The 14715-nt window shown below is 30.5% G+C and overlaps 1 protein-coding gene across 1 annotated transcript in view; it reads right to left on the bottom strand.

The window, feature by feature from the left end:
• The window catches only part of LOC117176309, a 119558-nt gene that overhangs the window by 80854 nt on the left and 23989 nt on the right, over positions 1 to 14715 (bottom strand). The window contains exon 3 of the mRNA XM_033366517.1: positions 13575 to 13739. Coding sequence (XP_033222408.1) covers positions 13575 to 13739 — 165 coding nt within the window. The remainder of the gene's footprint in view (positions 1 to 13574; positions 13740 to 14715) is intronic.

Genomic DNA, 14715 nt, shown 5'->3' with positions numbered 1-14715 from the left:
ATGGAATCATTGCTTTTTCATTATTTTTGCCCAAATTTTGTATTTTTCAAGAAAATTACAAAATTTGTTGTGATAATCTTGTAGGGCTTTCAAAAAGTAAAATTTTTCTTTCCTTGACTTTCTTATATCATGCATTGTTTGACTGAAAATATTCATTTTCGTTTTTTTTTATATTAAAAATGCTATAACTCTGGAAATTTTTTAGTCATTAAAAAAAGTCGCAGGGATACTAACGGGGATACTAATGAATTAAAAAAAAATTGTTACGGATTCTTCTATGGAATCGCGCCAATTTTAGGAAATTTAAATTTGCCACATGCTCAAGCCCTTGCCCCTCGCGTCATTTCCGATAAGCTTGATTTCAGAGAGGTCGCGCATTTTATTTTTTATCTATTATATGTGTGATAACAATAAATCTAGTGGCTTTCAAAATAAAAAAATAATAGTATTTTTACTCAAATCAAAGTTTTAAGATCTGCGTAAGGTAGACCACGATAAAAAGTTCCACAAAAAAAAATAAAAGCAAATAATTTTTCACTCGAACTGACGTTTTCCGTTGATCGGTTGAAACACCATAAAATCCTGATAGCCGTTTTTTGTGTAGAGAGAAGTTCTATCGTCGCCGTTTCTTTTTGGTGCCAATACTTATTCTTACGTGCCATTTTCATGAAGTAGGTATAATTTGATACGTAATAATGTATTCTTGTAATGCAGTTAGCCCACTGTTTTCAGAATATTTGGTGTTGTTTCAGAAAAGTTGTTTGTAAATAATGGGAATGTGTGAGAGGAAAAAATGCCGAATGGCACTTTTTACTCTACAGTTTGTATAGCATTAGGCTATTTCACAATCACTAGCTGTTTAATAAAATTGATTATCGTTTGACTGTCGTCAAGCTTATCCTCAAAGCATTCTAGGCGAGCAATACACATTAATTGAGAAAATGGCTATGAATAAGTCTCTAAGCAAATCAGTTGTCTAAACACTTGTATTATTTTGTTCCCATGTGCTTTGAGTTCCTTTTGTTAAATTTAAAATATAAAACAAATTTTTTATTTATGTTAGCGCTTTTCACCCCAATACTATGAACTTTTTGCCCTATATGTGGGGCAAGAAGTACCATTAGAATGCCTTTAGAAAAATATATACAACATAATAGATGTGATTCAGTAAAATTTATTGTGATTTTAATTTGGGACTTTAATGTCTTATATATATTTTAAGGCAAAAAGCAAGGCAATACCTAATTTGGTTTTAAGACAGTTTTATGAAAAGTAAATTTGTGCACCTTTAACCCCAACCAAATCCTACTGCTTGCTAACAAATTCTTTCAGAAAGTTCGACTTCAATACAATTTAAGTTAAAGAGTTCAAATAATTTTTTTTATAAATGAAGTTTTAATTTAATTATTCAAAAAATCCATAAATTTCAAAAATATAATTTTGTTAATATGATAATGATTCACGGGATACTAAAAAATGTACGTTGAGTATTCAGAAAAAAGAAGCAACCCTGTATATCCGACCATTTGACGCTTAGCATGTATTAATTCAAATATCTTAAATTAATTATTTAAATAATGTATATGCATTGCCCACAAACCCAAAGGAAATTGCCACATTTTAAAAAATTATTTAGTTCGCATGAGGATCCATGGAAAAAGTTGAGCATATGTGCTTAAACATTATTTTTCAACTTCTGCCTAAAAAAGTGATTTCTTTAAAAAGCGGTTCAACCTAAATTTTCAACAAAAATGTTTTATCCTCAAACAGAGAAAAGATTAACTTCCAAGCAAACAGTAGCATTTTTATTCAAGAAAGACGAAATTTCTACTAAAACGGATGAATTTTTAAATGAAAAATACAAATTAAAAAAAATTGAATTTTCATCCGAAAAATACTTTATTTTGTCGTTTTAATATCAAAATATAAGATTACAAAAAGAAGCAAATCTTCCACGAAAATGGTACTTCAATTTTTATCCCAAAAATACAATTTTTCAACGAAACAGTTGAAGTTTCAATAAAAAAGGGCAACTTTTTGAAGAAAAAAAAATGGTTTAATTTTTATGAAAACAGATACATTTTTATTAAAGAAAGGTGTCATGTCAACTGAAATAAACGGATTCTTAAATCAAAGACAAATAATAAAAAAAATAGTTAAATTTGTATCCAAAAAAGATTTCAGTTTCACTTTTCGGCATAAAAATATGAGTTTTAAATGAGAAAAAAAATTGTCTGTGAGAATAGTTGCATATTCTACCCAAAAACATGAATTTTCAATAAAACAGTTGAATTTTTATCAGAGAAGAAAAAAGACTTTAATACAAAACTCTTGAATTTTAAACCAAGCCGTTGCATTTTTATCGAAGAAAGATGCAATTTATAGTAAAATAGATGATTTAAAAAATAAATAAATTTTCTATGAAACTAGTTGAATTTTTAACACAAAAATTCAATTTTCAACCAGAAAAGATGTCTTTTTAACAAAATTGATAAATTTTCAAACAAGTAATGAAATTTATAGGTGAAAAGGTAATATTATCGAGAAAGCCACTGCAAACAAATAAATATAAATCTTTTATAAACGAAAGAACCTAATTTCAAATTAAAATTGAAAAAATTTCAAATTTATTTTACTTGACAGTTTCCTTAACCAATAAAATTCCCTGACTTAAAAAAAAATGTTATTAGCCAAGTTTGTTATTAACTAACCAGGTTTCTTCAGCGTGTGATGTTTCAACAAATTTTGTAGAAGAATAAAATGCCCCTCTTACGAAAGAAATCAAAACAAAATCTTTTCAACACGCTGATTATCACCAATACTGAACCTTCATGCTTCGTCTGCTAGCCGCACGCGCTCGAGAAGCGATGAGTGCACATGCATCTGCGCATTTCTTTACGTCACGATAACTTATATTTCTGTTACCATTTGGAATTTTAGGAAAACATACGTAATTTTTAGAAACCGCTTCTTAAGTTGAATACAAATCTAGTAAATTTACCATAAAAGTTACGGAATTTCATTTTCAGCAACCTAATTTCGTAAATTTCAGTTACTTTAGTATCTTAAATGTGTCAGAATTTTCCGAGCATTTCTAACAGTGCATATAGATTGTAGAATCACGAGTATATTATTCGCAACTTTAAATAAACTTTCAGAAATATTCTGAAATTGACGAAGTCAATATTTAATGATCATACTGATGAAAATCAGGTCAGGTTTGGTGGTTCTGGTCTTTCTGATCCCACCTTAAGCAGTAGGTCCCCCCATCATGCAGTTGGCCGCAACCCAGTCCGTGAATAATGGGTGAAATCCAGGGTTTGCCCAATATGTCAAATTAGGCACACTGCTTTTATCAAATTACTTCATTGCATTACAAAAATGCTTAAAGCTGACAAAATCTCACTGTGTGTGTAAGAGCGAAAGATGGAGAGAAAAAGAGCGAGAGGGAGAGAAGTGCAAGAAGCGAAGGAGAGATTGAGAGGGAGAGGGAGAAAAATTGGAAGAGTCAGTCAATGGGAGAAGCGAAGGAGAGATAAAGGATTCATCGTTGCTTGTGAAAGATTTTCTGACCAAAAACAGTACCACAGCCATGCCTCAGCCTCTATATTCACCAGATTTGGCCCCCAGTGACTTTTTTCTTTCACCAAAACTGAAGAGACCCATGAAAGGACATTGATTTCCAACGGTTGAGGAGATAAAAACTGCATCGCTGAAAGAACTCAAGGCTATACCACAAAATGATTATCAGAAGTGCTGCGATGATTGGAAAAAGCGTTGGCACAAGTGTATTATATCTGAGGGGGATTACTTTGAAGGGGACAACATAAATATTGAGGAATAAATGAATATTTTTTGAGAAAACCATAAAGTCACCTTATTTTTTGAACACACCTCGTATACTGAAAACTATAATAATTCAAACTATAATTATGCATCAGTATAAGACTATAATGAGAACTCACTGAGGGTGTTAGTGAACGCAAACCAAGGTTGACACAAACTAGATTGATCAAATTGGCAATTGATTTTAATTATCGTCAACGAATTACAGCGCAGAAGACTGCGAACTATAATGGCTGGAAATTGGAAGAATAAGGTCAAGGATCACGTAGATCCATCTTACGAGAAATTATAATCTTAGAATTTATAATCGTAAACGATGGAGCATATTATGATTGATTAATTTTTCCATCCAGGAAGGGACTCTAAGTTTCTAAAAATATCAAACTTAAATAACTTTATAGGCAATTTTACTTTAAAGCCCTATTATCTATTTAATAAGCAGCAATAATGGCGCGCTGCATGCGCGTTGAGTTATTTTATTTAATCGGGAAAATAATTTTTAAACTAATACTTATTTGTTTAGAGTTTTTAAACAATTAAATCCAAACTTGAATTATCCTCAAGGAAAATATAATCATTTTGTTTTTATAGTTACATATATGCAGTATGCCCAAGATTCTTCAAGATTTCAGATATGTCAAAAAAAAAGATTGAGAAATCTCGTACAAAAGTTTTTTAATGAAAAAAGGAATCAAAGTTACTGTTCCAGGTTTAATGTTTCTAATACTAGTTTCTAATAAGCTTTTGGAATTGGCGGTACAACATTTTGTAAAATATTGCATTTATAAAATTTTTTATTAACTCCTCACTATTCATCAACTTGCCCTTTAATTTCGCCTGAAGCACATATGTCTAGCTTTATAATTAGAGCTTGTCTAATCCAACAAATATTGACAATTCCTGAATTACTGCATCTCTGGGAGAGGAAGTTAGAATTTATAGGTGCATAGTCGTATATCTCTATTTGCACAGATCAAATAGAATCAAAGTGCTAAAATCATAAAAAAAATTCACAGACGTTTCGACATGTAATTTTAAAAAAATATAAGAGAGATCGAAGCACGAAATAAGCTCAAAAGCAAAATAGGGTAATTTTTTCATAAGAAGCAGAAAATAAGGGAAAGATTAAACATTTATTTTCACATGTAAGATGGGAAAAAATATTTTTTATGAAGAATTATAGGGTTTGAAAATAATTTTAAATTAGTTCTTAAAGACTTATTTCATTAAGGACTTCATTATTCAAAATTGTATATGGTTCAAGTTTGAGCACCTAAAACATTAGACATTTCAGTAATCAAGCTGACCGTTTCAATCGAGGAAAAAAAATTCTTAACTTTTTTTAATTATAGCGCTCAATAATAATATAAATGTTTTCTAACCACCTTCAAAAATAATTTGCTTGCAGTTTGAATTAGAACTAATCTAAAATAATCCACTAAAATCCAAAACAAATTTTCATTCCTTATAAATCCGAATGAATCCGAGATTCTTCCAAAACCGGATTTAATTTTTCCAATGCCCTTAAGTTCGAGCTCTCAATTTCAGTGAATTAGAAATCAATCCGAACACACCTTTGAGTTTTTTTCAATCTCTGCATCCCCTTTATAAGACCCTAAAAATGTTGTCAGTTTACACGTATCTCTCATAATTATCAAGATAGCTCATAGCTCAACATTTATATTTTTACATTCTTATCGGAAAAAATATTAGATTTGTGAAAAACTTGATCTATGCCTGTATGTATGCCTATGGGCACGATAAATGCTGAAAAAATTAATCTATCAAATTGGCCTTTGGTATACTCTTTTAGTGTTAAAAAATTAAGTCAAGTGCGTTAGCCAGTCATTTTGAATAAAAATTCCTAAACTGAGCGCATTTTAATCTTTTTTGAGTCCACTCAAATCTTTAATTTATGAAAATGTTTAATTTCAAACGCTTTTAAGTTTTAATTGTTCAAGTCTTCAAAACGACATTTTGAAATTCTTTAAACTGAAAATTTTTGATTGAAAATGAAGACCCATAAGGATACAATTAATAGTAGAAGACTTTGCAATTACATTCAACCTGATGACATTTTATTTGTATAAATTCAGCGGAAAAATATTTTGGCCTTCAAGTTTTATGCAAGTGCTAATTATTTTAGTCTGGAATTTCTCAAGTAAACATGTTTTCATTGGTAATATTTAAAAATAAGATTTTAGAATGATCAACGCTAATATACAAATTTAAAATTCAAGTGGCTCAATTTTGAACGTTCTACTTTGAATTGTTTAAGATAAAATACGTATGTAACTTTGGTGTTGATCAACTTAGAATGTTCCATTTTTAAATTAAAATATCGTTAACTCCTTCAAAATGGTAAATTTGTTGAATTCTTTTAATGTTTAGAATTCTCTGAATAATTTGAATACACCGAAATCGTTGAATACCTTGAAACCCCTATACTTCTTAATTATTCAGAATTCTCTCAATTCCTTGACTTCTATGAAATCTTAGAATATTCTGAAATTCCTTGAATTCTATGAATCTTTATAATTTTTTGAATATTTCAATTTACTGAAAGTCTGTGAATTCCCTAAATTCTCTGAACTTCTACAATTTATACAACTTCAGCGATTTCTTGAATGTCCTCAATAGTCCAACATTTCTCAAATTCTCAGAAATATTTGAATTTTCCAAATGCTCTGAAATCCCTGAAATTCTCTACATTCCCTGAATTCTTTAAACATTTTAAATTCCTTCAAGTCCCTTGTTTCACTTGAATCCCTGAAATGCTCTGAATTCTCCAAAATCCTCCAATTCCTGGAAAATTCTAAATTCCTTTAATTTTCACGATTCTCTGAATTTCTTGACATCTCTGAAATCCTTGAATTCCTTGAATATCATGAATTATTTGATTATTCGGAATTCTCTGAATTGCATGACTGCTCTCAAATCCTTAAATTATTATGAATTCCTGAAATTCTTTGCATTATCTGAATCAAGCCATCAAGATATTAAGTTTCTGAATAAAAAAAATAATATGTGATGTATAAAAATTAACCAATTCCGAGAAAAACGGTCAAGCTTTTGAGAATCAAATTTAATGGGCTTTAAAAATCGGATTTGGATAATGATTAAAAAAGAATAAGATGAAAAAATACTTTTGTTTCAAAAAAATTATTCTTTTCCGACAAAATCAAAATTGTAATAAACCCTTTCGCAATAAAAATGTTGATTATTTATTGCTGTAATGCAAAATGAAAATACTTAGTTCCACAATTTCATTTTTTAAAGTTCAATTAAGCTTAAATTCCTTATTTTTTAGTGATTCTAATTAGAAATAGTATAATGTTCAAAATTTTTAGAATGATTAAAATTAAAGGTTTACAATATTTTAAAATTCTTTGATTTTGCCAATCACAATGACCATGAGTCTTTTTTTTTTTGTAAAGAAATCTCATTTTTTATTAATAAATTTTTTCCAGTCGCTATGAATGGCATTTGATACTCCATAATATGATACCTCTTGATAATTTTTATTATCTTTAGAATTTCTATAATTTTAGTTTAAAATTATAGTTTTGAATACGCAATTTTAAAAGTGTAGGTATAACTTTTGAGACCTTCAGGCGCATATATCAGTTTTAAAGTTTGTTCATTTTCAAAAGCTCATTCTGAAAAGTTTCTAATTTGTTAACATTTCATTTTTTATGCTGTTTTTTTAACCAGATAAAACTAATTAAAACTGTATCAATGTAAATTCTTTTTAGAATCGTTGCAATTTTATGGGCATAAAATTTAAAAAATAAAAAATAAAATAAAACCCCTTTAAATTCCATGAAATCTAATGATATTTACTGGAATACAGGAAAATGTTGCGAAATACCCTGAGAGCTTCTAAAATCTCTTAAAATCATAAAAATCCTCGAAAAACTAATTAAATCCGTTAAAATCCTTTTAAAACCTCTTGGATTTTTTAAAATAGATTAAGAACTGGTTATATCAAATCCTTTCAAAATGTTAGGAAATTCATTAAAACCACATACAATTTTTTGACTTTCTTAAAATCAATAAAATCGTTCGCGATTCCTCTAATTTTTTTCTATCTCTTGGAAATTCCTTGGACAATATTTCAATATTTTAAATCCTTTGACATCTTTCAAAATACCTTAAAGTTTTTTCACGCGCTTTAAAGCCCCTGGAAAATCTTTTTAAACGCCCTAAAATTCTTTGAATTCTTTGAAATGCCTTCAAAAACTTAAAATTCTATTGAAAATACATGAAAATTTATAATTGATGAATTGCTTTAAAATTCTTCCATCTTTGTGAAAAAATTCTTTAAAATCCATTAAAATATTATATAGGCCTTCGAATCCCGTCAAATTACATGAATTCTGATATTTATTCAAATCTCTTGAAATATTTGAATCCCTATAAAATCTATTAAGATTCTGGGAAATTTATTAAGCTAACTTTTGTAGATACTTTGAGATCCCTTAAAAATCCTTTAAAATATTTGTAAATCTTTGGAAATCCTCTTAAATTCCTTAGAAGAAGGGGGTGAAAATGAGGGCTGTCAAGATAGGAGAGGTGACGTACAAGTTTGAGACAGTGTACAATAGGGGTGCGATGGAAAGAATTAAAGAAAGAGACTAATGCAAAATTGGAGATGTGGGTATTGATAATAGACTATATGGTAATTATAATACTAGGGTGGGAGTGGACGGAGATATTCGTAGTAGAAGGAAGAGTAAACCCAGACCATCAACTATTACGGTCGTGAATGAGTAGGAAGAGCGGCGGAAGGCAAGGCGGGGTAAAAGTGTTGACGGGGAAAAGGGTGAGCTATACGAAGGATGGGATAGAGAAATATAAGGAGTAGTTAAGAAAGGTACGCTTTTAAAAGAGTCGGTGAAAAATATAAGAGGATTTAAAATATAAAATGAAAGCGCGTGCACGAAAAAAGATATTTAGAACGAACTAGAAAGGAATGGTGAAAGCGTGCTGAGATAGGGAATACAGATAAAAAGGAAGATCAAGAAGTAGAAACAGGGAACTGTGAAGCGAAAGGAATAAGTAGAGATGAGGAAGAAGTTTAGATGACGTGTAAGAAGAAAGAGAAGGAAAGGGAGAAAAATCTAGAAGAGAAGTTAAAGAGAATTAAGACAGAGGGGGACGAGTGGAAGGTAATAAATAGCGTAAGGAAGCATTGGTTCGAGATAAGCAAGAAGATTGGGTGAAAGGAGTGGAGGGAGTTTAAAAAAATGGTCTCAGGGTTGGGATTTACGGAAGAGAAATGAGGGGAGTAAAAGAACGAGGAAGGGAGATTTGGAGAAATTAATGAAGATGAGATAGAGAAACAGATCAAGAAGATTAGGAGGACGAAGGCAGTAGTTCTGGATGGGGTATAGAACGGAGCGTCATCGTTTATTTAATTCAGTACGCGAGAGGTTAGGGAGTGGCTGAAGGGTTTTTGTAAAGAAAATAAGGAGAGGGGACATATTCCCAGAACAGTGAAATGAATGGTTGATAGTGCCAATGCATAAAAAAGGAGATCAAGATAGGCAGTAAAATTATAGAGGAATTGCGCTAATAAATACGGCGTACAAAGTATACGCGATGGTATAGGAGGAGAGGCTGCGGAAGGTTGTCAAGGGTAAAGGTATATTTCCGGAGAGGCAGGCGGGCTTCAGGGCGGGTAGGAGCTCTATCGACCATATATATATATTTTTTGCAGCACGTGGCATATAGAGAATTAGCGAAGAAAAAGTAGAAAGTGTACGCGTTTTTTTGTGGATCTCAAAGGCGTGTTTCCTTCAGTGGATAGTTGGAGGTTGTGAAAAGCGATGGAGGAGAGGGGAGGCGCGAAAAGCCTAATCGAAAGGGTAATGGAGGTATATTAAGAAACGAGGCCGGAGTTGTAGGAGGAATTTTAGTAGGAGAGATTAGAGTATGATCACTCGCTTATACAGATGACATAATGCTCCTGGCAAAAAGCGAGAAGGCATTAAAAGAGATGATGAAGAGGATGAGAAGATACGTGAATAATAATAGCTTGGATTTGAATGTGAAAAAGTCCAAAGTGGTGGTGTTTAAGGAAGGATGTAAAAGGGATAAGAGAGGGAAGTGGAGGGAAAATGTGTTAACGAGGCAGGTTTGGGAATTGGGAAAAAATGTATTTGCTGATGACTTTGGAAAAAGAGTGAAATTATTCTAATCGCTAGTAATGAGAGTCTTTGAAGTTGTATGGAGTTAAGGTGTGGGAGTGGAAACAAAGTGAGGAGGTAAATAGGATACGGTATGCAAAGTGGACACTGGAATTGGCAAAGAATATAGCTAATTATATCGTTAGAAGGCCGGCAAAGAAAACGAGCTTGGGGATTCTAACAGGGAGCCGAGCTTGTATGTATGAGTAAAAATATTGAAAGAGAGAAAAAGTAAGCTGGTTAGGGAGTGTTAGCGGGAGAAGGAGAACAGGGGTGGGGGAGATGGAGGTTGAAAGGGAACAGAATTTTAGAACAAGCTATCTGCAGAGTGATGAAGTAAGTAGGATGAATAAGGAGGGGAAAAAGGTATATGAGGTAGTAAATAAGAACAGCATGGAGAGAGAAGGCAGCAGGGGACGAGAGAATAAGAGGGTCATGGTTTAATGGGTACTACGGATAGATTTTGCCATGGGAGAGAGCACTGGATTTGTGTGAAAAAGAAGAGAAAACAAGTCAGGAGTTTATATCGATGATGAGATATGGTTGTATGGAGAATTTTAACAAGTTCTGGATTCCAAAGAAAAGGAGAATGTGTGAATTATGCGCTAGAGGCATGCAAGGATAAACACCGGTTGAATGATTGCGAAAGGGTGGAAAGGAGTGGGATAAGCATGGTGGCATAATGGTGGGATAAGCATGAAATAGGGGACCAAATGGCGGTTTCATGGATGAAGGAAGTGTTGTTTAAAATGGAGTAAAAGTGAAGGAAGGAGGAAGAGCACTTGAGATGGGAAGTCTGTAAAGAAATATTTGTAGAATGAAGTTGTGGATGGCAGTCAGTTTGTAGGGAGTAATTTCCAAGAATCTTCTGTAAAAATATAAAGGTGTAAGCAAGTATCTTTGATGCAAGCAAGACAATTTTCCAATGCTAGTAGGTCACAAAAACCTTTATCTAATATGTTCACTTTCTTAACCTGAGTATATTAAAAGGAAAGGACTTTTTCGCGAATTTAATTAGTTATAGATCTCTATGTGTTTATCATTTTCGACCTCCTCCCCCCTCAGATTACTTCTGTAGATCCACGCCTGCGTAAAAGCTAGAAAATGTTTCTATATTAAATAATTCACGAAAACTGAAAACGGATTGAAATTTAAAAACTGCAAGTTACATCAAACAATACAACAATATTTAAAACATTTTACTATCATGACCGGGGGCCGAGTTTCGGCAATAATTCTAAATTCTACATTTTTAGGGAGAAGTTCCTTACATTTTATTTTGTGCTTTAAATTCCTTGAGAGTTTTAAAAAAAAATTTTTTTCTTCAGACGAATATTTAAGCTTAAACTGTATTTTTACGTTATTTTGAACTTTAACGCATCTACACATTTTTCTTTGCTATTGAGATGAAGCATGCGTATTAAAAAATATAAGCACAGTATAGCACCATTATTGATTACAGAGAACTCTTTATGCTGTTACACGTCTCTTGTTTCTTTCCCATATCGGCAAGTTTTTACAATAATTTTAAACAAAACTTGCTCTCTGAAGTACGTGCCCATTATTAAAATTTTGTATTGTATTCTTAGTTTTCAATAGTTATCGGTCTTTCATTCATGGAAGTTTACAGACAAGTACAAAGTTCATGAAAATTTATTTTATTTTGAGACGTATTGAAAATATCGTAATTGCAATAAATTTTCAATTATTTTTTATCGTTAAATCACAATAGAGTCAAATGAGGATTTTTGATCAAACAAATTAACATTTTGCGTTTTTAAGGGAAGAAAAAATGACGATATATCATAATTTATTGTTAAAAAATAATCTCGATCAAGTGTTTGCTATTGGATCCTCGAATGAGATAGTTAAAATGGGATATGTTTAAAATGTCAACGAAATTTGTCAAATTGTTTACAAGAAATCGTCATAAACAATCATTTTTATTCTGTACTTACAGATGTTAGAAAAATCCGAAAAAATTACGTACAGCCATTCACGAAGGTGGATTTTAATTATCATTTTTTCTAAAATCCTACGCGCAATATATTTGTTGCAAAAAAAACAATTTTGTAAACAAGTATTATAAAAAATTTTCGCAAAAACTTCGCTGGAATCTGTAATTATTAAAACAAAAATTTGTATATAAATATTAATTATAAACAATATGAAAAACTTTTTCGACATTTTAAACACACTTTTTCCTTAAGGAAAATTCTGACAGATATTTCAGCAAAATTGAATTCAAGAGATTTTTCTTTTACAAAATAAGAATGTTAAAAAAGTTGCTCCCACAGCCCTCTCTTTTAGATTGTGAAATTAAACAAAAATGTTTTAAAATACTTTCGACTCTCCAATTTGAGAATTCAAGAGCAAAAACTATTATCGTGAGATGTTTGCTAAGAGCTCACTTTAAAGTATATTTTATGCTCTTAAAACAAACTTTCGTATACAGTTTAAGTAAGACTTAGTCGAAAGTAACAATACAAGTAAATTTGTAAATAAAAATTACCAAATAAGTAATTTCACTTTATGATAAAATTTATGTGTAAATTTTTCTAAACATTTTCGGTAAAATAAACCATTTTTGTTGTACAAATTTTTTAATATTGGGAAATAATTCTGTTCTTAACATTTTTCTACCACACTCAATAATTTGTAAGTGCCCGCACTGTCGGCAGCAGCAAATAAAATGCCGATACTTTTAAATTAGTAATTTTAAGCTCCGGCGATTTAAAAAACATTTTTTATAAATGTGGATTTTTGAAGATTACAAAAAATGAAGGTTTTTAAGAAATTTCAGAAGTTTCAAGAGAATTACTAAAATTGCTTACGAATTCTGTGAAATTTTCAAATGATTTTTTATTTAAAAAAATAATCATTTTAAAAGAAAATTGAAAAAGATATCAAAATATTAAAACAAATTTTCTACAATTTCAAGAAAGTAGTAGAAAAGATTTTAAAGCAAATTTTGCAAAATTACGAATCAAACACTATATTAAGTTTAAGAGATAATCAAACGTTTAAAATAATTCAAAAATAGTTTAAATTTGTACTGAAATCTTATTGAATGATCTTATTGAATGATTTTTTAGAAATTTTAACAAACTGTCGATTTTTTATTACTTCGAAAAAAAATTAGAAGATAAAAAAAAACTTATTTTTCCCACCAAATGAAAGGAACACACGCGCGCGTAGCGCGTGATTAATGATATTGGTAAAAATTAAATTGCCACGATTAATTATTTCTAAAATACTCAAATTTAAGAAATACAAAATTTTGTATACATGATCCTATTTTTTGGTTTAGCAATTTGTAAAATGATCAATTTTTACGAAGTGTAACATCATCACGTAATTCGGGATAAAATGTCCCAAAATGTCAGGACGTCTAGTCCATCCCCTTTTCCTGCTCCGACAATTTCTCGGGATGACTAGCCGCAGCCTTATTTTTCAACAACAAATTACTTTAATTAAATGTAGTTTGATTAAAAAATTATTTATAAACAATTTAATAGAGGAAATTGATTTACTTACTCGTTTTCTTGCTATGAGCTTGAAGATGTGCGGTGATAACATCACATTGTTTATCACGTTTTGCTATAAGGTAATCCCGGCGACGCAGCTGGCGAATCAGAAGTCCACCTGCATGGCTAACGTGTTCTTTTAAAGTTTTAAGTACGACATAAAGTTCTTCTACACCTTTAAATAAAAAAATAATTCTTGAATTATTGAAATTCGCAAGACACAAATATTTATTTATTAACATTTATAAATATAGGATCTTACATTTTGGTGTAGATTGTACAGAATTCACATAGAAATTGTTTGAGTTTTAATGGTAACCTTTGAAAAATTAATAACTTGACAGGGATGATACGTTATTTTTTCACAAAAATAGAAGGATTTAAAAAGAAACAATTTAAATACCTAAGATTGCAAGTTGAAATATATAGCATTTTTAACGGTAATAATATAATTTGTTACCAAAAAAGATTTTTTTACAAAAAAAGACCAATTTTCGACCCAAAAAGACCAAATTTCAACAACAAAAAATTGATTTTTAACCAAACTGTGGCATGCTCAGTTGCAAATTTAGCAAACGAATCAAATTTATATTTAAACAATGAAATTTTCAAGTCAAAAAGGCGAATTTTTTAAAGACATTGGAATATTTAACAAAGCAATTAGTTTTCAGCCGAGAAAGATGATTTTTCTACCATAAAAGATGAATTTTCAATCGAAGCGAGCGAATTTTTAACAAAACCGTTCAACACCATAAAATAAGAATTTGACAGATGAGTTGAATTTTGTTTTTGAGAAAAAAGTGTGTTTCTGAACCTGTATTGCTAAATTTTTAACTTAAGGCGATAATCTTTCAGTCAGATAAAAAAAGTTAAAAGATTCAGTGTAAAAAATTAATTTTCATTCAAAGGAACGAATTTTCAACCAGTTACATTCAAAGAAGAAGGACGACTTTTAACAAAATAGTTGAATCCTCAACCAATAGGATTAAATACATGAACTTTCAACCAAATAGTGGAATTTTCCATGTATTTTCTTTTTCTTTGTAATGACTTCTTGGCCATGAAACAAATTATTATTAATAATAGCAGTGGAATTTTCTACTAGAATAAAGATCAATTCTCAATTGAAAATGAAGGAATAATCGAAAATT

This window comes from Belonocnema kinseyi, chromosome 7, assembly GCF_010883055.1.
Source record: "Belonocnema kinseyi isolate 2016_QV_RU_SX_M_011 chromosome 7, B_treatae_v1, whole genome shotgun sequence".
In the NCBI taxonomy this organism is placed as follows: Eukaryota; Metazoa; Arthropoda; class Insecta; order Hymenoptera; family Cynipidae; genus Belonocnema; species Belonocnema kinseyi.
This window is presented reverse-complemented; position numbering and strand designations above follow the sequence as displayed.